This window comes from Garra rufa, chromosome 21 (assembly GCF_049309525.1).
Source record: "Garra rufa chromosome 21, GarRuf1.0, whole genome shotgun sequence".
NCBI lineage: Eukaryota > Metazoa > Chordata > Actinopteri > Cypriniformes > Cyprinidae > Garra > Garra rufa.
Genome location: NC_133381.1, coordinates 28,236,630 through 28,259,815, shown reverse-complemented (window position 1 = coordinate 28,259,815; position 23,186 = coordinate 28,236,630). Strand labels below are relative to the sequence as shown.

General features: G+C 35.9%; 2 protein-coding genes across 3 annotated transcripts; both read right to left on the bottom strand.

Annotated features, from left to right (window-relative positions):
- Window positions 1-125: 125 nt before the first annotated feature.
- LOC141295275 (uncharacterized) lies at window positions 126-13,488 on the bottom strand. Of its 2 annotated transcripts, XM_073826485.1 has the most exons (11): window positions 13,179-13,430; window positions 11,684-11,827; window positions 11,444-11,582; window positions 11,271-11,359; window positions 9,791-9,854; window positions 9,515-9,603; window positions 9,115-9,227; window positions 8,432-8,588; window positions 1,090-1,252; window positions 561-705; window positions 126-445 (listed from the first exon to the last, which is right to left on the bottom strand). In XM_073826485.1, exons 1-11 carry the CDS (start codon window positions 13,225-13,227, stop codon window positions 257-259), a joined length of 1,341 nt encoding a protein of 446 aa, XP_073682586.1. In that variant the 5' UTR covers window positions 13,228-13,430; the 3' UTR covers window positions 126-256. The 2 variants fall into 2 exon arrangements, with proteins under 2 accessions (XP_073682586.1, XP_073682587.1); XM_073826486.1 differs by lacking the exons at window positions 126-445; window positions 561-705; window positions 1,090-1,252 and adding an exon at window positions 5,408-6,070 and having other exon boundaries at window positions 13,179-13,488.
- A 741-nt stretch (window positions 13,489-14,229) lies between these two features.
- On the bottom strand, window positions 14,230-18,968 carry nt5c1ab (5'-nucleotidase, cytosolic IAb). The gene is made up of 6 exons (XM_073827156.1): window positions 18,649-18,968; window positions 17,067-17,234; window positions 16,765-16,894; window positions 16,437-16,559; window positions 16,178-16,362; window positions 14,230-16,055 (listed from the first exon to the last, which is right to left on the bottom strand). Exons 1-6 carry the CDS (start codon window positions 18,736-18,738, stop codon window positions 15,675-15,677), a joined length of 1,077 nt encoding a protein of 358 aa, XP_073683257.1. The 5' UTR covers window positions 18,739-18,968; the 3' UTR covers window positions 14,230-15,674.
- Window positions 18,969-23,186: the final 4,218 nt, after the last annotated feature.

Genomic DNA, 23,186 nt, shown 5'->3' with positions numbered 1-23,186 from the left:
CATTTTGCATATTCTGCAATCACAAAAAAAATAAATGTTTATATAATTCCACATTCCTAAATTCCTAATATAGCTAAATATTCCTGCCATAACCGCTTTGAAATAATAACAATTTAAAAAATTGCAACAGTTGAAAGAATTTATTCAGAAGCATTAAGACATGAATCCTCAACCTACTTTTAAATTGTGAATTCTTACACACTTGTATTATGCCGTTATTTGCGTGAACACTGAACAGTATAAGGTTATGATAGTTTTACACCTTCAGGTTTACTCTATCATGGTATTTCTGGTATGGGTCGTTGAGGTACCAGTTTCTTCTTTTCCAATAGGGTGTTGTCATTTTGTCCAGCAACTTACATTGAGTTTTGTTACAGAATACATGTTCCCTGAGGCGCTTCTTGCGGGCTGCTGACTTCTTCCACAGCTTTTTCTTATATCCTGCCTGAAAAGCAACAAACATTATTATTGAACACAAGCAGACCAAGTTTCAGTTCAGGTGTGTAGATCGGATTTAAAAACCAGACTGGATTTTAAACATGATGCCAAATGAAAATTACCTTTCTCCTCACCCACAGGCCACAGTGTAGCCTGAGAAACCTTTGAACAACCGACTTCACAGACTTCCTCTTGCCTCTCCTCAGACTGTAATATGTTAAGTTCCTGACCGGCTGGAGCATCAGTGAAGGGATGAGGGGTGTTACTCTGCAGAACATAAACGGTCTTCATCAGAAAATAAGCAAATCTTCGATCTTATCATGCAAGCTAAGCAGACAAGGCTTTAAAGCATGGGTTTCCCTCCTCCAAACCTAATCAAACACACCTGAATAAGCTAATCAAGGTCTAATAGTTACTAGAAAGCTACAGGCAGGTGAGTTTTTATCATAGTTGGAGCAAAACTCTGCAGGGCTGTGGTTCTCCAGGATGTACGTTGGCCGCCCCTGCATTAGAGCATGTAGCGTTTAGTAAAAAAAAATAGCATTAGCTACATTTCTGAGGCTTGATTTTATCTCCTCAAACCGAACAATATACATATATTTGAACAGATGGACACATATGTACATAAATGGAGAATAGAGAAGGTCTTACCGATTCAGCAGGCCAGTCTGTTGGAGGGGAGCAGTGGTGTGAACAGCAGGCAGTGGTTTACAGACATGTCTCTGCACTACAGCTGAGAAGCGAGCTGTCTGTGTGAGTCTGACAGCAGGAGCGAGACAGTCTCTGCCTAAAACCGACAGCGGTCTCAGCAGACCTGATCAGCAGAGGAGAAAAAAGATCACAGCTACATAAATGCAATACATACCGACAAAAATACTGTACGGGGTTTATGGACGTTTGTTTTGTCTAATAATAGATTTTACAGTAGCGTGACATAAATGTAATGCATCACATTCTACCACAATGAAATAACGACAATCAAACAGAAACACATGTATATAATAATACGATAGAAGTAAATACAAGGTCGAATAAAACGCAATAAACCATTATTGAACATATTGTATAGGAAAATGTGTCCAGTGCACAAACGTCCTTTACACGCTGTAGCAGACACAGGAAACTTTAATTGCGTATTTCAATGCACGCTCACTTTAAGAGTCCATAGAAACGTATATTCATTTTTAGCGACATATTTCTGAGCTTAAAACTTAAATATACACATTTTGTACCTGACAGACCTCTCGCCAAGGTGGCCGCCATCTTAAACGCCTCTGACGCACCAACTACAGTGGCCTGTTAGGACAAACCATAGGAACAAACAGAACGCGCTGCGAGAAAACACAGTAGAAAAAGGTCCTACTACTCCTACCAAAACTAAAACTGATTCCCAGAAAATAAATATATAAATAAGAATAAATTAAACTCGTCTGCTCTTTTTATTACACCAAACATTAGATCTACATATAGAAAACTGTGAAGAATAATCCATTGTGTAAACGACTGCTGCCTTTGTTTGCTGGCTGGCAAACAAATAATAATATAATATAATATATTAGTAATAATAATAATATATTTTTTAGATTAAAAAAAACGCCATTGAGAACATTTTATCGTTAATATATTATTTTGTAATCTATTTTGTAAGTCTTTACTATCCATTTTTTAAATAAAATTTATAAAACGGTTAGTTCCATTCCTCAATTCTGATTGGTCAGCAGCTGTGTCGTATTCATGATACTGCACTGCTATGACCATAGATATATATACGTAGATGCCTCATTAGCGACTGTTTCTATGGGCCGTTATACGTAAGCCATCCGCCATTTCACTGCGGTCTACTTGACGTCATTCACCCATAGATCTCATAGTAATCACTGAAAATTCGAAAAGCCACAGTCCTGCACAGCCGTTGGTCTGCGAACCTACAGTATGGTGAATGACGTCAAGTAGACCGTTCCAATATGGCGGACGCATCTACGTGCTTGGAGCGGTCCAATGCGGTATCTATGTATATATATCTATGGCTATGACCGCTTCACTCAACGGTTTTGTGTATCATTGAACCCCCTTAGCAACCACCCTTAGCAACGTAAACACAGCTGCAGCAGTTAGGGACTACTTTTTAAAGCGGAAGGCAGTTAATGATTTTACTTTATGAAAACGTACAACTTAATATATATAAATTAATATATATTTTTGATTTTAATATTTTTATTGTGTGGTAACCGTTTTATAAAAGCAATAAGGTACTTGAGGCCGTGCTGTATCATGAATAAATCACGGCTGAAGGGGTTGCAGGCACTCCGCTTCGCGTCGTGCCTAACAACGCCCATCAGCCGTGATTTATTCATGATACAGCACGGCCTCTCGTACCTTATTGCTTAATTAACATATCCTTGCTGAATGAATGAATGAATGAATGAATAAACATAGGTTCTTTATTCCGATTGGCTGAGAGCTGTTTGTCATGGGTTTCACCTTGCAGCATTTCTCACAGAGAGCTTCATGGCAGAGGACCAAGCCCCTTGTAATCTTACAAATAATACTGTTGTTATGTAATGATTCACAGAATGTAGTTTTTAAGGGTTAGTTCACTCAGAAAAATTTAAATTAGCTTATTATTTACTCAGACTCAAGGCATCGTAGGTGTATCCTAGGTATATCATGGCTTCCTTCAGTTGAATGCAATCAGTTATATTAAAAATTGTTCTGGCTCCTCCAAGTTTTATAATAGCAGTGGGTGGGTGTTTCTCTTCAACACTCTTCAACAAGTCCAATAAAACGCATCCATCCGTAATAAAAAGTGCCTCACGTCACATCACAAAACGTAAAAATCACGTAAATAATCACTTTTATTTAGCTTGCACTAACAGTTGTACACAGAAGCCACCCATCTGGAGCTGCTTCCATGTACAACTGTTAGCGCAAGCTAGAGAAAAGTGATTATTATGTTTTAAATATGGATATTTCTTGTACAAAAACGCATCAGTTCACTACAGGAGGCCTTGGTTCACCCCCTGGAGCCGTGTGAGGCACTTTTTTATTATGGATGGATGCACTTTATTGGACTTGTTTTGGACTGTTCAAGAGAAACACCAGCCCATTGCCATTATAAAGCTTGGAGGAGCCAGAACAATTTTTAATGTAACTCTGATTGGATTCGACTGAAAGAAGAAAGTCATATACACCTAGGATGCCTTAAGGGTGAGTAAATAATGGGCTAATTTGTAGTCCTTTTAAACACTACAGTTCTATGATCTGTCTTGTATAATTGTGAAAGGCTCCAGTCACCCACTCATTCGAACAATATTAGCAGCCCCTAGCCTCAGAGCAGTGGTCTCTGGAGCCAAAGCTGCTGTTTTCACAAGGGAGCGTAGGTTGCCTTCACTGGTGCCGTTGTTGCCCTTCTATGAAAAGCACCGGCTATAAAACTGTTTTTCATTTAGGTCTATAGCAGGGATGGCCAACCTCGCTCAATGCCCTTCTATGATGAACACTGGCTATGCTGTGCTGCTCTTTTTTTGTATAGGTGTGTTTTCTTATAGGCAGAATGCTCAATCTGGCATCCCAATCCAGAATTCTGGAATAGGTTTGGTAGCTCAGCAAAGAGCCTCTTCTACCGGGTGCCTCTGTGTGGAAAGTCTTTGAGAGCTGGATCTAAAAAAAACACCTTACAGCTTTAAGGGATCGTACATATCAGCTAAGAATGTGTAACACATCTCTGTAAGGAAGTCACCATACCTAAAGTCAATCAATTTGACTTCAGGTGTGTCCAGGTTAACCAAGGTTTTCCATCTTAATGTTGCGGTGTAACACTCCATGTAGGCACATTTGAGCTGCGAATGTTGCTTGCCACATGATAACCTGCCTACGTCCTTTTCAATGGTCTCTGTTTGCCTTAGGACGAACCAATTCAGTTCCTCACTGGACATGGGCCGTTCTTGGACCAAAACGTAGTGGTTAGGCTCCACCTGACCAAATCCCTAAGCCTTTATTTGCAAGAATTAGCAGAGCGACCTCCAGTGGAAGAGGTCTGGAATAACCGTCTTAGAATACAGACAGTTGTTTTGCTGGTTAGATGGAGACATAAACAAGTCCTGGACCAACTGTTGACAATGGCAGACTGTCTTGGGAAAAATCATTTATAGTCTGTGATTAATGTTAACGCAAATGATGTTAACATTATCAAGCATTATCAAAGAGCCGGGGGGGGGGGGGGGTGAAAACTTTTTGAATTTGAAGATCAGGGTAAATTTAACTTATTTTGACTTCTGGGAAACATGTAAATATCTGCTGTAGCTTCTGAAGAGCAGTACTAAATAAAACAAATATGATATTTAGGCAAAATAAGAAAAATGTTCGCATCTCCATTCTGTTCAAAAGTTTTCACCCCCGTATCTTAATGCATAATTTTTCCTTCTGAAGCATCAGTGAACGTTTGAACCTTCTGTAATAGTTGCATATGAGTCCCTCAGGTGTTTTCAGTGTGAAAAGATGGCTCTCAAAATCATACAGTCATTGTTGGAAAGGGTTCAAATACACGAAAATGCTGGAAAACCAAAGAATTTGTGGGACCTGAAAGATTTTTCTGAAGAACAGCAGGCAGTTTTTGTTCAGGACAAACAAGGGACACCTGAACAACCATTACTAAACAAACAAACAAAAACACAGCTGTGGATCATTCAGGTAAGAACACAGTATTAAGAATCAAGGGGATGTAAACTTTTGAACGGGGAGATTTTTTTTATAAATATAACTATTTGTAAACATCTTTTATGTGAAATATCTTTTTCAGGTCAGTACTAAATAAACAATGATCCCTCTTATTTTGGTAAAATAATTAACATTTAGCAGATTCTGGATTTGTCACACAACAGTTCAGATATTAAAAGTAAATGTTGGGGACTTCTAAAGGGAAGTTTGACTCATCAAACTTGCATGAAGACACCACACTTTTATATCAAAGTTGTGAAAAGCTGTTTATTCCAGTTTACAGCCTTGGAAATGGCCCAACATATTTTGTTTTAAAAGTAATATGTGACACAGCACATGTTAAATACAAGAAATACTGCAAATATATATAATACAATATACCTTGAGGACCCCAGGTAGACGAACATAGTGGTACCACAAACATAAACACACATCTGTGAACAAAATAAGTATAATTCAGTAACTTAGTCCAAAATTCTTTCAGTGCCATGACATATCCGGTGCAAAATGTATACAAAAGAAATCACCCCTCAAAATACTGAATGGTTTCTCATACTTTCCAGACTTGAAAAGCAGTCAAGACTCAAAAGAGATGTCACTCTACAACATAGTCAGTAGAAAACAGGTTTTAAAAATGGAATGCAGAAAAGTGCGTCTTCGTTCATTAAATATTTAATAGTATCTAGCCAATATAAAGCATTGAACTGTTCTAAGTCAAAGTCTGCGCAGCTGAAAACAGGTCAATGTACACAGTAATTTCACCAGCCTGCATAAACAGGCTCTGCGTCACAAGGGATTCCGTAGAAGCGACCAGGTGGGCGATCTTTTCGCAGAAGGGGCGTCCGGGCAAGAGAAAGCTCGCTGTCATTATCTCTTTTCCTCCGCAGTACCAAAATGATGATGAAGAGAAGTCCCACTGTGGAGAAGAAGAGGCAGATTGGCAACTGACCTTTTGCTAAGCCCTGCCTTAAATCTAATACTGATTAATTAATAAGTTAAATAATCATTTTAGCTTGTAGGACTGAGTACATTTACCACTGTTCAACTAAATTTCAAAAGTGAAATCCAGTCAGGAACATGTGACAGGAAATTTTACATGAGGGCGAAAGATTTCCCCACACAGATTTCACAACAGGATAAAGTTTATCATGACCTCACCACACTGACCAACAGAAAAAGCTGGTTGGTTTTCGTTATCTCTACACTGTTGTCAGGATCTACGCTGGCAAAAATTCTGCCGAAATGTTGCTAATGTGTGTAAATTCAGTTGAGGTCAAAAGTTTTTATACACCTTGCAGAATCTGCAAAATGTTAATATTTGACCAAAATAAGAGGGATCATACAAAATGCATGTTAGTTTTTAATTTAGTACTGACCTGAATAAGATATTTCACATAAAAGATGTTTACATATAGTCCACAAGACAAAATAATAGTTGAATTTATAAAATGACCCTGTTTCATAAGTTTACATGCGCCTGATTCTTAATACTTTGTTGTTAGCTGAATGATCCACAGCTTTTTTTTTTTTTTTTTTTTTTAGTGATAGTTGTTCATGAGTTTCTTGTTCGTCCTGAACAGTTAAACTCACTGCTGTTCTTCAGAAAAATCCTTCAGGTCCCACAAATTATTTGGTTTTTCAGCATTTTTGTGTATTTGAACCCTTTCCAGCAATGACTGAATGATTTTGAGATCCATCTTTTCACACTGAGGACAACTGAGGGACTCATATTAAACTATTACAGAAGGTTCAAATGCTCACTGATGCTTTCAGAAGGAAATACAATACATTAAGAGCCGTGGGGTGAAAAGTTTTTGAATTTTAAGATCAGGATAAATTTAACTTATTTTGTCTTCTAGGAAACATCTTCTGTAACTTAAAGGGCAGTACTAAGTGAAATAAATAGGATATTTAGGCAAAATAAGAAAAAAATGTACACACATTAATTCTGTTCAAAAGTTTACACCCCTGGCTCTCAATGCATCGTTTTTCCTTTTGGAGCATCAGTGAGCATTTGAACCTTCTGTAATAGCTCCATATGAGTCCCTCAGTGTGAAAAGATGAATCTCAAAATCATGGCAGGAATATTTAGCTGTATTAGGAATTTAGGAAAATGGAATATTAGTTTTCTGCATTTCAGTGCATGAAATTATATAAACATTTATTATTTGTGATTGCAGAATCTGCAAAATGTTAATTATTTTACCAAAATAAGAAAAATCATACAAAATACATGTTGTTTTTTTATTTAGTACTGACCTGAGTAAGACATTTCACATTAAAGACATTTACAAACAGAGAAAATAATAGTCATATTTACCCTATTCAAACATTTACATACATTTGATTCTTAATACTGTGTTGTTACCTGAATGATCCACAGCTGTTTTTTTAGTGATAGTTGTTCATGAGTCAGTTGTTTGTCCTGAACAGTTTAACTGCCTGCTGTTCTTCAGAAAAATCCTTCAGATCCCATAAATTCTATTTTTTCAGCATTTTTGTGTATTTGAATCCATTACAATAATGACTGTATGATTTTGAGATCCATCTTTTCACACTGAGGACAACTGAGACTCATATGCAACTATTACAGAAGGATCAAACGCTCACAGATGCTTTAGAAGGAAAAACTATGCATTGAGAGCCAGGGGTGTAAACTTTTGAACAAAATGAAGATGTGTACGTTTTTCTTATTTTGCCTAAATATCCTATTTTTTTTTTTTCATTTAGTACTGCCCTTCAGAAGCTAACAGAAGATTCTTTCTGAAAAAAACAAACAAATGTATGATGTATCGTGTTTCCTTTTGAAGCATCAATGAGCGTTTGAACCTTCTGTAATAGCTGCATATGATTTTCTCTGTGTGAAAAGATGAAACTCAAAATCATACAGTCATTGTTGGAAAGGGTTCAAATACACAAAAATGCTGGAAAAGCTAAGAATTTGTGGGATCTGAAGGATTTTTCTGAAGAACAGCAGGCAGTTTAACTGTTCAGGACAAACAAGGGACTCATGAACAACTATTACTAAACAAAAAAAAAACAACAGCTGTGGATCATTCAGATAAAAACACAGTATTAAGAATCAAGTGTGTGAAAACTTTTGAACGGGGTCATTTGTATAAATTCGTGTATTATTTATAAGGTGTATGTAAACTTTTGATCTCAACTGTAAATAGGCGGAGCTTAATAAAATGACTTATCTGTGAAACTGACATTTTTCATTGTGGTTTGGGAACAAATATTCAGCTGAGAGATGGTGTGGTGTAAACAGTCATACCTCCTCCTCCAATAACAAGCAGTGCAATAGTAACGGGAGCAAGTTCACATGTCTCCCCTGCCTTTCTGAAGAAGGTCTCCATGCAGTAACCAGGGGCTGTGCTGCCCTCAGGGCAGAACGCATCATTGGGACACTGGATTGGATTTACATCAGGACTCTGGGATACAGACAAAGGTACACAAGTGATCACAAATATGCTCTCATTTAGAATTTTCCTTGATTAAAATAGAAGTATAAAAAAACCTACAATATATGATTCGCATTTCAAGCAAGAGGAAGTCCAGTGGTAACAGTAAAGGCTGTTTGTGTGTATGTGTGTGTGTGTGTGTGTATGTGTGTGTGTGTGTGTGTGTGTGTACCTGGTATTCATCACGTTGGATAGTAATACCAGTAGATTTTGACCTTGTGGGGACATTTCTTAGGTCCCCATGAGGAAACAGGCTTATAAATCATGCACAATGAGTTTTTTTGAGGAAGTAAAAGTGTGCACAATCTCCTGTGAGGGCTAGGTTTAGGTGTAGGGTAGGTGTAGGGCAATAGAAAGTATGGTTTTTACAGTATAAAAACCATTACGCCTATGGAATGTCCCCATAAAACATGTAAACCCAACATGCGTGTGTGTGTGTGTGTGTGTGTGTGTGTGTGTGTGTGTGTGTGTGTGTTTAGAGGAAGCAATCACTTACAGGGCAGTAGTGGTTTTCAGGACATAGATCACAGTTCTCCTGGCCCCAGTGGATCTGATAGAAACCACTGCTGCAAATCTGACACATGGTTTGATGGGAAGGCTTGTGCATTCCTGTCAAAAAAAAAAAAAAAAACATTGACATCATTGGAGTTTCATAAGTGCACTGTGGAAATTGATTTTCTTTTTTAACAAAGACCTTTAGTCATGTACTGAACTATGACGACAACTTGTATCATGCTGATATGATCAATTTCATTATGTCCATCAAGTTTTCTAAGTAGTTTTCATAACATAGATGACCTGTCTCCAGAGTTGTAAATCATTTATATAAATGTATGCATTTACATAATTAGCCTTTTCTTATAATTTGAGTAAGCAGTGTGGCTAACAGACGATACCTGGACGACAAGGCATACATTCTTTGGAAGCAGTCTTTAGAGCCTCTGAGCCGGCAGGACAGACCCGGCACTGAGTACAGCTGGAGGAACTATCAAAGGGCAGAAAGGAAGAATTATAACAAAGAACCAACTGTTCAACAATAAATTCTGACAGTCCTGTGGCACTGCTAGCCATATAATTTAACCTTTGTAAAAAGACAATGAACTAAATGTTATTAAATGTCCAGTGTTGTCTGAGATTTTTTTATGGTGCAAAGTACTGAAAAAGGAACTTACTTGCAGTACGTTCCTTGTGGACATGGGTTACATGATGTTGAATTTTGCAAAGATGTGTAGAAACCTGAAGCAATAAGGAGAAAAAAATATTAGTAGAATATTTTTAATGCTTATTAAATTAATTTCAGATTGCATTTTACAACTCATAAATATGAGGTATATAATACTTGTGTTTTATATTTTTCATTGATAAGTTCACTTTTATATAATAAAGATTAATTTTGAAGGATTCCAGTGCTAAGCAATATAATAATGCACACACAATTATATATAAATATATATATATATATATATTCTCAAATTATCACAGTTTTTCTCTATAGCTTACAAAATCGTAATAAAATATGAAAAGAACTCAAGAGTTAAACTGTGTCAGAACAAATTCTCCTTGATAATGTCAGATAACTTTGATAGAAAGGTATGTAACAAAACATGGTCAGTGTCAAATCAATTTTTTCAGTTTTACTGGTAATCCTCGGTATGAAGAATTTTTGGGTATAATACATCACAGTTTACTTTATTTTGTTATCCTCACGTACATAAATGAACTATAGTGTCCTGAACCCACAAGTAAAAATAAATAAATACCATTTTAGTGAATATAAATTCTAATTTTCTCTTAATATTTCAATATTCAGTTGCATTTATGATTTTTTTCACCCCTTATTGTCAATACACTGCTGTTTTAAAGTTCTGAATCAGTAAGATTTTTAATGTTTTTTTTAATTATTATTATTATTTTTAATCAAGACTGCATTTATTTAATCAAAAATACAGAAAAACTAATATAGTGAAATATTACAGTGTAAAATAACATTTTTCGATTTTAATATACATTAAATCTGATTTATTCCTGTGATCAAAGCTGCATCATTACTCTAGTATTCAGTGTCACATGATCCTTCAGAAATCATTCTAATATGCTGGTTTATTTTTGGGAACCTGTGATACTTAAGGATTCCTGGATAAATAAAAAGTTTAAAAAGTACAGCATTTATTTAAACTGCAAATATTTTATAACAATATACACTCCTGTTCAAAAGTTCAAGGTCAGTAAATTTTCATTCTCTCTTTTTTACAAATACTTTTATTCAGCAAGGGTGTGTTCAATTGATAAAAAATGATAGCAAAGACTGTTAGAAAAGATTTATATCTTGATTAAATGCAGTTCTTTTTAACGTTGCATTCATTAAAGAATCCTGAAAAAGTATCACAGGTTCCGAAACATTTGGCAGCACAACTGTTGCCAGCATTGATAATTCTAATAATAAATCAGCATATTAAAATGATTTCTGAAAGATCATGTGACACCTAAGACTGAAATAATGGCTGATAAAAAACAGCTTTGCGTCACAGGAATAAATTATAATTTAAAGTATATTAAAACAGAAACCATTATTTTATGTTGTAATAACATTTCACAATATTTCTGTATTTTTGAATGAAAGAATGAATGAATGAATGACATATCACTTGTTACCTGGTGCACAGGCCATACAGGAGACAGTGCCTGTGTTATTGCTGTAGGACCCAGTAGGACACGGCTGGCAAACAGGGCTTCCCGTGGCACTAATGAAAAAATGGTTAAAGCCTTGGCAAGGCAAGACTGTGTATGCTTTTTATAAACAACAACGTAATACTTTCTCCTCTCACTTGCTATAAAAACCAGATGAACATGGCAGACACTCCTGCTGTCCTGCTAGAGGCTGATAGAAACCCTGGGTGCAGAGAAGACAGGCTGCAGGTGACACACACAGGCCTGCCTCAAGACAGCAAGAACACAGTAGAGTTTCTGAAAACACAGAAAGAGAAAATGCATCAACTTGTGTCAAATTCAACTTCAACTCTTAAACGAACCCAATTTATGTTCTTGAAACACAAAAAACCACCCACCATTATCATAATAAGAGCCTGGAGCACAGGCCGCGCAGGTGGAGGTGTTGAGGCCGGAGCAGCTGGGAGCAGCAGTGGTTATGTTTGCACTAACTGTGGTGATCGTCACAGCAGGACTGAGTGTAGTCTGACTCATCACCACTCCTAAACAAAAAAAATTTAAAAAAAAAATCAGATGACACAATGGTCTTCAAAGCATAATTATGCTATAATTAAAAAACTGTCTCTTTCCATACAATGAATATAGACAGTGACTGTGAAGCTGCAACAATGATGACAAAGCCTAAAAAAGACACAAAGACAATAAGCAGCACAACCATTTCATCATTAATAAGAATAATAAATGTTTCTGAAACACCAAATCAGCCTATTAGAATTATTTCTGACGGATTATGTGACACTGAAGATGCTGAAAACTCACCAAAATAAGTTACATTTCATTAAATTGCAATTACATTACAAAAAAGGTCATTAAAGCAGTAAACGATTTCTCATTTTGGCTCAGTACAGCTCAATTTTTTGACAAGGTTGGTTTAAAGGTCTATTGTAATAGCATCACGTGGATCACACTCACATTCCTCCGATTGTGTGCATGTTTTTATTTGTCTGTTTTATTTGTGTGTTTACTGTAAATGGCACTGCATGGTTATTAACCATCAGCAGAAAGGCCAACAGAGTCCTTATTGTGAATGTAATCACATTAGCCATGAGGCCGGTCACCCTTTAGCGACATAAGCACCCACTGAAGAAATACAATTATTCTGAGGGGATGGTCATATGACTCGATTTGACTCCAGAAATACTAAGAATAAGCGAGGGGACCTAGAAACCATGTTTCTGTTTGTTCTCTTTCAAGCTTGTATCACCTACTTTGAGGAAAATGGTTTACTTGAGTCATACTATTTTTAATTTGACAAGTTTGAAACACACAAAAGAGTACACTGATAAAATATTGTCACTGACGAATTAATCCGAGGTCATAAAAGCATATAAATGTCACACTGCACTACTGTCATTGCATGCCAACAACACAGAGCTGTATTGTGTTATTGATTTTGGTCGAAATATTTGCAGGTAGTGTTATATTCAGGCCTGTCTTAGTTATCAGGAAGAATATTGTTGGTAAAATATCCCAAAGTTGTACTAATGTGTCTCTGTATTGAAAAACAACAATAAGCAAGCAAATAAATAAATAGTTTAAACTGACTACATGCGTTTTTTCAACTCAACATTAGGTTAAAAAATATATACTGTCTAGATAGATGTTTAATATTATTTTGGTGGGAAAAAGAACTAAACAGATACAAAATGTCTGTCATCGAAATGAACATGTTTTATTTACAAACCGTTCAAAAAGTAAAAGCTTCACTTTTTTCCTCACAAACATGGCACTTCTATATATTGTAAAATATTAGCTAAATTATAAAAGTTAAAGACTGTTGACTGTTAAAAAGTTATAGTTTATTTGTAAGTTTGCTGAGATTCGGAAACTCACCCAAAACACAAGCGGTGGCGAGAACAGACAAAACTCCCAAACGCTCCATGATCCAGCGGTTTACTTCGAGAGTCCCCACATCTGTTTATCCATCTGTATTCATCACGGTCGACAGTATTAGTAAAAGAGTGTAACGTTATTATTGGGAACTGTGGAAGATTTCTGCTCTCATTCCCTCTTTCGAGGGCTCATCAACGTCATATGACACTAATCATGTGATCAGTCACATTCCTAAACAAACACTGAAACTATTTATTAGATTACCTTACTATTGTATCATATATAAACATGAACTAAACTGTGCACGACCTTTACGTTAGGCGTAATATTTAAAGTGGGTGACATATTAACCAGTTAAACTCCAGTCCAAAAGAGTTTCTCAAATGACGACTTTTTGAAGTCCCGCCCTCAAAAGTCAACAGGACTTTAAAGTTTCTATAGTAACTGTAGTTTACGCACACACACACACACACACACACACACACACACACACACACACACACACACGTTGGGTTTACATGTTTTATGGGGACATTCCATAGGCGTAATGGTTTTCATACTGTACAAACCGTATTTTCTATCGCCCTACACCTATCCTATACCTAAACCTTGCCCTCACAGGAGATTGTTCACACTTTTACTTCCTCAAAAAAACTCATTGTGCATGATTTATAAGCCTGTTTCCTCATGGGGACCTAAGAAAATCTACTGGTATTACTATTCTTGTGGGGACATTTGGTCCCCATAATGAATACCAGGTACACACACACACACACACACACACACACACACACACACAAATGTGAAGTTTGGTGTTATTTGAAGAAGTAGAGAAATTGGGAAATTTCTGTCATTTGGTTCACAGGGTAATTTGTTTTGCTTTACAGAAGTGACAGAGCAGTAGAAAACTAGGCTATCAAAGCTGGATAATGCTACTTACACACACTGTCCAATCTGATCTCTTTCAGATAGCTGGGAGAATGTTTGAATATTCTGTTCTCCAAAAAGAAAATTATGGTCTATTTTTCAACATATTTATTTCCTTTTCACTGTTTATGATGTTCAGTGCAAGACACTTATGTTAGCATGCCCTGAGTAACACATAGGATTTCACATTCATGATGAACACAGCAACAAGTGAACCAAATCTGTACATAGTAACACTGATAGATTAAAATACTGCATAACAGATATAGACACACACACACACACACACACACACACACACACACACACACACACACACACACACACACACACACACACACACACACACACACACATAAAGTTTACAATACAGAGTGTAAAACAGCCCTTTACGGTAAACGGTAACAGAGACAGTTATTCAAAACAAGGCAATAACAATAGAAAAGCCAAAATATGCATGGCTAGAAATGTTAAAGGTGATATTTCCGATATCCAACAAGCATTTGGTGCATTTTAGCTTCAGACAGACTCATAATAAATTAAATAACATTTGATTTTACATCAGAACAGAAAATGTAACGATTTAACTTAACAGTATAATATAATCTTTCTGAGTTTTTTTATGGCTTTATATAACTTGGTAAACCCCAGCCTCATATTATATAGATATTCAACGGAGAGGGTCTTTTTTATGTTTAGAGTCTTATTTACTTACTTGTGTTTGGAATGTAACCGATGACAAAGAAACAGAAAAAATGGTCAGTTGATGATGGTAGTCATTAACTTCCACAGTATTTTTTTTTTTCCATACTATGGAAGTCAATGGCTACCGTCAACTGTTTGGTTATCAACATTCGTCTGATTATCTTCTTTTGGACTGAACAGAAGTTCACCCTAAAATGAAAATTCTGTCATTAATTACTCACCCTCATGTTGTTTCAAATCCTGAGACCTTTGTTCATCTTCGGAACACAAATTAAGATGTTATTGACGAAATCCGAGAGCTTTCTGACTATTCAGACTATTTCAGACTATTTTTTTGATGTTCTTCACTCTTAAAAATAAAGGTGCTTTAAAAGGTTTTAAAAGAACTATTTTTGGTTCCATAAAGAACTATTCAGTCCAAGGTTCTTTAAAGAACCATCTCTTTCTTACCTTTTTATAATCTGAAGAAATTGGCCACACAAAATCTTTTGTGAAACAGAAAGGTTCCTCAGATGTTAAAGGTTCTTTATGGAACCATTTAGACAAAATAAAGGTTCTTTTATGGCATTGTGAAGCACCTTTCTGGGTCTTGAATGTGGAAGGACCTTTCCTTTCTATGGAGAGTCAGAAAGCTCTCGGATTTCATCGAAAATCTTAATCTTAATCTTAAAATCTTAATACACGTTCCGAAGATCTACGAAGGTCTTACAGGTTTGGAATGACGTGTGGGTGAGTAATAAATGACAGATTTTTCATTTTAAGGTTAACTATCCCTTTAAGGGTAAGTAAATGATGAGAAAATTTTCATTTTGGGATGAACCATCTCTTTAAACACCTTCACACGCAGGATGGACAGAGGAGTATTCACTCTAGCTGCTTGGCTGACATGTCTTTTTTTATATCCTTCCCTGTCTTTGATTGAAACTTCTGGGCAATTCCATAGGGAACGTGAGCCGCCACAGTTCCAAGTTCTGCTGCTCCCTCTATGTGGAACATTTGATCATCAAAGAAGATGTGAGGTCTGATCTTTTCCAGCATGGGGCCTTTAGGAGCTCCTGCTAGGAAGAGGGCCTCATCTGTCTCTAGACCCCAGGAACGTAACGTCTTGAGGGCCCGGGTGCCTGAACTGGCTGCACTGCGAGCTGTAACCAAATAGGTTCGGATGGGACAGTCCAAACGTTGACCTTTGGCATAGAATTTCTGTTGGAGTTTCCCCAGAGCTTCCAAGAACCCCTTAAGTGGTCCCTATGAAAAATGATAACAATTCAATATTGCCAGAACTATAATATCCATCTCAACAAACGTTAACAGCAAACATCCACACACTATAATATTGCGCTGCTATGACATTTAAAAATTGAACTTGCATGATCAAGGGGTTTATTTTCATAGGCTTTCTCGTGCTCAAAGAACTTGTCCAGTCCGTGGGCTTTGTAGATTCTCTCCGACTCATCTGAGAAGAGAACGGCATCTCCATCAAAGGCCACTCGCAGCTGAGTCTCCGGCACCTCTGTGATTTTTCCAGGTGAGAATACTGTAGCTGCTGCAATTCCTAAGGAAGGATTTTATTTTGAATTATGATTCTACTGTTAAAACTGTTCAATTAATTCAAACCACTCCACTCACCTTCTTCAATGGCTTCTCTGACTTTCATTGAATCAGCTGAGAGATAAAGGTTGGTGTGGTAGGCTTTCAGATATCCAATACAACTGTTGCCTCCAGTCATACAAAAGCGCTCTATAAATAGCTCTGGAAACAAAAAACAACACAAGACATTATTTGTGCTTTTACATAATATGACTACCACCCAAACCGATACATGGATAAAAAGATGTTTTAATAACTACAATGAGAACTGTATTAATTCTAAACATATGAGATGATAAAGCAACTCAAAGTCCTGGTGTTTGTCCACTGTAAACAGAGCTTTGTGGACAAGCATCTATTGACTTACGGTGATGGTTAATTGAATTTATGAGTCGAAGTCCCACATGAGCATGATTGCTGGTCATCAGAACCACATCAAAGAGCTCTTCGCTGTCTGGATAAAGCTCCCTTAGTCGAGTGTTCACTGCCTCCACTGCCTACACAAGATAGAAAGATGTCATATATATCCATATCTCTGTAGCTTGGACAGAATGATGTCAGAAGTGAATATTTTCTTCCTTTAAGTTGAGATAATTGTACTTTTAGATTCTTCTGAATGATATCATTGCTAATCATTGATGTCTGTAGGTGCATTAGAACAGGTTTGACCTTGATGAAAGGGAAAGCAGGTCCGGGTGTGAATGGCTCGACCTCATGTTGGATTTGGTATTTCAAGTAATCCTCCATTCCCTGCTGTTCATAAATGTCCTGCTCTCGATCCATATTGAAGAGGGCACGGGAGGATACAGCAATGGTGATGGCATTTTGAGGCTTTGGCTGAAGATAATATTACAAAATTAACAGCAGGCCATTATTTTGGTTACCATTTGTGTGATATTTCAAAAAGATTTCAACTTTTGCACTACATTAACAAATTAGGCTACTTAAGGGACTTAAGAGGGACAGACAGACAGACAGACAGACAGACAGACAGACAAATGATGGATAGACAGACAGACAGACAGATGACGATGGATAGACAGACAGACAGACAGACAAATAAACAGACAGACAGACGGTGGATAGATAGACAGACAGATGATGGATAGATAGACAGACAGACAGACAGACAAATAAACAGACAGACGATGGATAGATAGACAGACAGACAGACAGAGAGACAGACGATGGATAGATAGACAGACAGATGATGGATAGATAGACAGACAGACAGACAGACAAATAAACAGACAGACGATGGATAGATAGACAGACAGACAGACAGACAGACAGACAGACAGAGAGACAGACGATGGATAGACAGACAGACAGACAGACAGACAGTCAATGGATAGACAGACAAATAGATAGACAGATGGACAGGTGATGGATAGATACTTAGATAGATAGATAGATAGATAGACAGACAGACAGACAGACAGACAGACGATGGATAGATAGATAGATAGATAGATAGATAGATAGATAGATAGATAGATAGATAGATAGATAGATAGATAGAAACACAAACAAATAAACAATGTAATAAGACTACAAAATGTCTATAATTCTGATTTTAGGCAGGTTTTAGGCAGACAGACAGAAAAACAGAGACAGTCATTAACATTAAAATTAATAGCCTGTGCAAAACGAACCAAAAATTTGCCATTAAGATGTTATAGAAAATGTTATACATATTTAAATAAATAACAATTTTAACAACCAATTTTAAATGTTTTAGACAGACATATATACCGATAGATCTTTCTTGCCAACAAGTGACTTGACTTAAAACGTCCTCAAAATAAACATTTCTGTCATAATTTGCTGCGTAGTTTCTGCAGTAATCCAAGCACTATTAAAAGAAACTGGTCGTGAGCGCCTTCCTATCGTTTTTCTAAAAATGTAAATCTCTCCTACCAAATTCTGCGCTGCGGTTTTATCTCGGATCATGCTCTTCTTTTATGAGCTGCCTTGTTATTTTGTTTGCTGGTACACTGTTGAATACAGGTTTTACTCCTACCTCACTGTACAGTATTCCTCAACGGCATCACTGCACCAAACGCTATCACGGTCACGCCATCGTGTCCGCGCGTCTGTTTAATGTCTCGCTGCGGGTGGCGCGGGTATTTTTAGAGACATTATCAAATACAGACACCTCTGGTGAGCTCTACACAACCTATTATGCTTTCACGCCCAACCGGTAGCTACTATATGCGACATATTATAAGCAACTTAGCTGCAGACTCACCGGTGTAGGTTTCTTGCTAGGACTAGACTGGTTACAGGTTTCCTTCCGCTCCACGAAAGTGTGCATCTCTTTCGTTACTGGTTTATTCATGATGAACAGCTGAGAGACTGATGGTCAGAAGAGCCCTGCTCTGTATGACCTTCACACACACACACACACACACTAGGCAGTCATCCCCTTGAGCAAAGCAGAACCCATAGAGCACACACTGATTTAGATGTTGTCAGATTGAAGGGAACGGCTGTAGTCATCCTCACCTCCTTCCCACACCACCACCACTACATCTCCATCATCTGCTGCTTCCGGGAATCAGTGATGGAGGATTTCCCCCTGGTATGAGTGTGGGTACATAGTGCTACAGTTTGTGTGTTTACAATCTGCAAATGGAGAAAATGCTTTTTTGGACTCCAGGGATCTCAGGCAAATTGATGCACATCTCAGAAATGTTCCCATAACAACTGCTGGTGCTAAGAGGTACCTAAAAGAGAGGGAAAGCCCTTTATGATCAGCACTAATGTACAAGAGTACTTCATAATGACTTTGAACACATACTGTGTTGTGTGCACTATATTTTTCATGAGGCTAAACCATGAAATGTACACTGTTCAGATGTACACTGCCCTTCAAAAGTTTAGGATCAGTAAGACTTCTAATGTTTTTTAAAGTATCTTATGCTTATCAAGGATGCATTTATTTGATGAAACATACTGAATAAAACAGTAATATTGCAAAAATGTTATTACAATATATAATAATGATTTGTATTTTAACATACTTTAAAATATATTTATGTGATGCAAAGCTGAATTTTTATCAGCCATTACTCCAGCCTTAAGTGTCACATGATCCTTCAGAAATCATTTTTAAATTTAATTCAATTCAATTCGATTTCACTTTATTGTTGGAATTTCATCCAAAAATGGTCTTACATCTCATAGCGTTTACTGTCACTGATTCACAAGAATACACATTACACAAGACAATACACTCACGAAAACACACATCAATACAAATCTGTCTGCTGTGCAAATATTTAAGTACCCTTCATTCCTCAGAATATTACTACCTACTTTGACTCCCAATACCGGTTGATTAATTTTACTGACTGATGAACACAAGATTTCCGTAATCTGTTCATTCATGGTACTCTCAGTCTTCCTTATGACAGCAAAAGTTGATATTCCTCATATAAAATATGGGAACAATCCGACATAATTTTACCTGTCAAGGACAACATTTATTTCTTTTACAACTCGTGAAAACATGGCTCAAGCATTTGACCCACAGTCTTACAACAGTTAGATATCATAGATATTAGAAATGCTGATTTATTATTAGATTTAGCAATGTTGGGACAGTTATGTTTTCAGGGTAAATATGAATAAAATGTTAATTTAAAAAAATATAAACCTTTTTTAATAATTTAAGTCTTTATCAATTTAACACATTCTTCCTGAAAATTATTAATTTCTTTTCAAAAAGAAAGAATAAAAATGTACTGACCCCAAACGTTTGAACGGTAGTGTATATTGTTAAAAAAAAATTAGATTTTAAATAAATGCTGTTCTTTTTAACTTTTTAGTCAAAGAATTCTGAAAACAAGTATCCCAGGTTCCAAAAAATATTAATATTTCCAGCACTGATCAAAAAAATCAGTATATTAGAATGATTTCTGAAAGATCACCTGACACTGAAGACTGGAGTATTGATACTAAAAATTCGGCTTTGATTACAGAAATAAATTAGATTTTAATTTATATTAAAATAGAAAAACATATTTTACATTGTAATAACATTTCACAATATAATTTTTTTTATCAGCCTTGATGAGCATAAGAAACAAAATTGGGTTATGTGTTTTTAAAAGAAGTCTCTTATTTTAATTATTCCATTACTTTCGTTACCACAGTCTTCTGTCACATGATCCTTCAGAAATCTGATTTGCTGCTCAAGAAATATTCATAAATAATACATCATAAATGATTTTCATCAATTTGATCCATCATTCACAAGGATATTGAGTTGGCTCTTGTTTAAGTTGGCTTTGTCCTTGTTTTGAAAGGTGAAAATCCTATTAAAATATAGGCTTTTGTCATTAGACAGCAGGTCCTGCATCATTAAAGTGTCAGAATGTCCCTCTTGGTGGCATTCAAATGACCTTCTTTACAGCTTATAAGAATTGATTCAATTTTCTGTACTTGACCCTCAAGCATCCTTTGTATAACAGCCCTTAATTTGACCTTCGTGGACAAATATGGGCACAAAGGTCTCAAGTGTGATACGATTTACTTAATTTTTAAAAAAATAAATATATTACTGTATTCGATACAATTTACGCATTTTTTGTGATTTATGTTATGTTATATGTTTTATTTATTTATTTATCTCTAGAAGTACCATTTGTAAATGTAAAATATGCTTATTTTTATGTTATATTTATATATTATATTAAATATATTTATTTCAGCAAAAATCATTTCAATAAGTTCGGACAGCCAAAACCTAAAATTAGTGATTTTGGTGACATCTGGTGACACATGATGGTATAAAAATATAAAAATATCAATATTAATATCAAAAAGCCACTATATGGCTGTAGTACTTAATCGATCTAGATAGGCTGAAATCTATAAACCATTGTTGTAACAAATTTTACCTCATAAGTTTTAGATTTTATCACAAGTTAAAATTGTATAATAAAAACAACAAAAACATTTGTGTTTGGTGAGACTATACAAAGATGCCAAATATGCTTACAGACCAATCTGGCCATGCTATAAGGAAAAGACAAAGCAGGAGACAGAGTAATTATTTATATATATATATATATACACAGTAGTCAACATTCGAAGTGGATCAAAAAAGTTCATCAAAGTTGTCCTAAGATAAGAACGGGTATTCTGTTTGGTTTTAGGACAAATTTGATGAAAGGTTTTGATCCACTTCGAATGTTGACTACTGTATATATTTAGTAATTATTTGTGTGTGCACAGTGGCACAAAATAAGCTCGGTCATTGGCTCATTTAATTCTTTGGTTTTGTATATGACTTTTTATTCGACAAAATTACTATAAAATTGTGTTACAGGCTCATTCAATGCGTTGAGTGTGAACCACGTTGAGAATGTTATAGGCTCGCCGTTTAATTTATGTGTATGTATGATCGGCATTGTGTTAGGTTTATTGATTTTTATTGGCCAAATAATTTAAAACAATGCTTTGAATTTTAGTATTTCCTAAGGAAGTTTGCTGCCGTAATATGGACGCAGCAGGCGGAGTATTATCAGAAATGAGTTCCCAGCTAGTTTAGCATTTGCACATGTGCTGCATGGTATTACTGCTCCTGCTTCAGCCTTATTACGGCAGCAAACTTCCTTGACTATTACGCCGGAATGGAAGTGTAGTTCCTAATCTTATCAGCCTAGAAAATTGAAGCTTTGCATTTCCACCGGTCTTAGTACACAATATAACTACAGAAGAGTCAAGTTTTAAATGGAACAAATACCAAAACTCGTTGGTCATTTTTGAACGCGATGCTATTGGTATTTAATTGTGACATTTATTTCACAATTAAATTTTTTTCCTCACAATTCAGACTTTTTTTCTCAGAATTGTAGGAGATAAACTCACAATTGCGAATTAAAAGGTTAGAATTGCAAGATATAATCTCACGATTGCAATTCAGGCTTTTTTCTTGCAATTGCGAGTTTACATCTCGCAATTCTGACTTTTTTTTCAGAATTGTGAGATATAAACTGACAATTGAGAGTTATAAATTCTAGGTCTGAGGGAAAAAAAGACTGACATGTTCATAAAATTGAGAGTTTATATCTCACAATTCTGACTGTTGCGACTTTATTTCTCAGAATTGCGAGATATAAAGTAACAATTTTGACTTTTTTCCTTGCAATTGTGAGTTTATGTCACACAATACTGACTTTATTTCTCAGAATTGATAGTTTATATCTTGCGATTCTGACTTTATAACTTGCAACTGCGAATTTATATTTCACAATTCTGAGAAAAAGATATAAATTCAGATTTTGTATCACGCAATTCTGAGAAAAAAGTGTGAAAAAAAATTATTCAGTGGCGGAAACAGGCTTCCATAGATAACCAACAAAAGCGGGTGGTGATGTGAAAGTCACATGATGAACCAAAGCCAATCACAAGCAGCTTTAAAATATTAACATATATAGAAGGTGCACAGTGTTATTCACACAAACACTAAACACCATCATGGTTTAACACACATGAAACTGAAACAATGCAATAACATTAATTTAACAACATTAGATGTAACATACAACCCTAATGTACAAAACTGATTAGAAAAACCCCCAAGGAGAAACAGTTATTTCAACAACAACAACAAAAAAAACATCAAATTTGAAATGTATTGCAGGGAATTCTGAGAATGTCAGTTTACATTTTTTCACTGTAAATTTTATGTCCTTTTTCAGTTTTTTACCGTATATAGTAGGGGAACTTACCATTAAGCATTTAACAGGTTTTGACTGTAGCATTTTTTACTTTTAC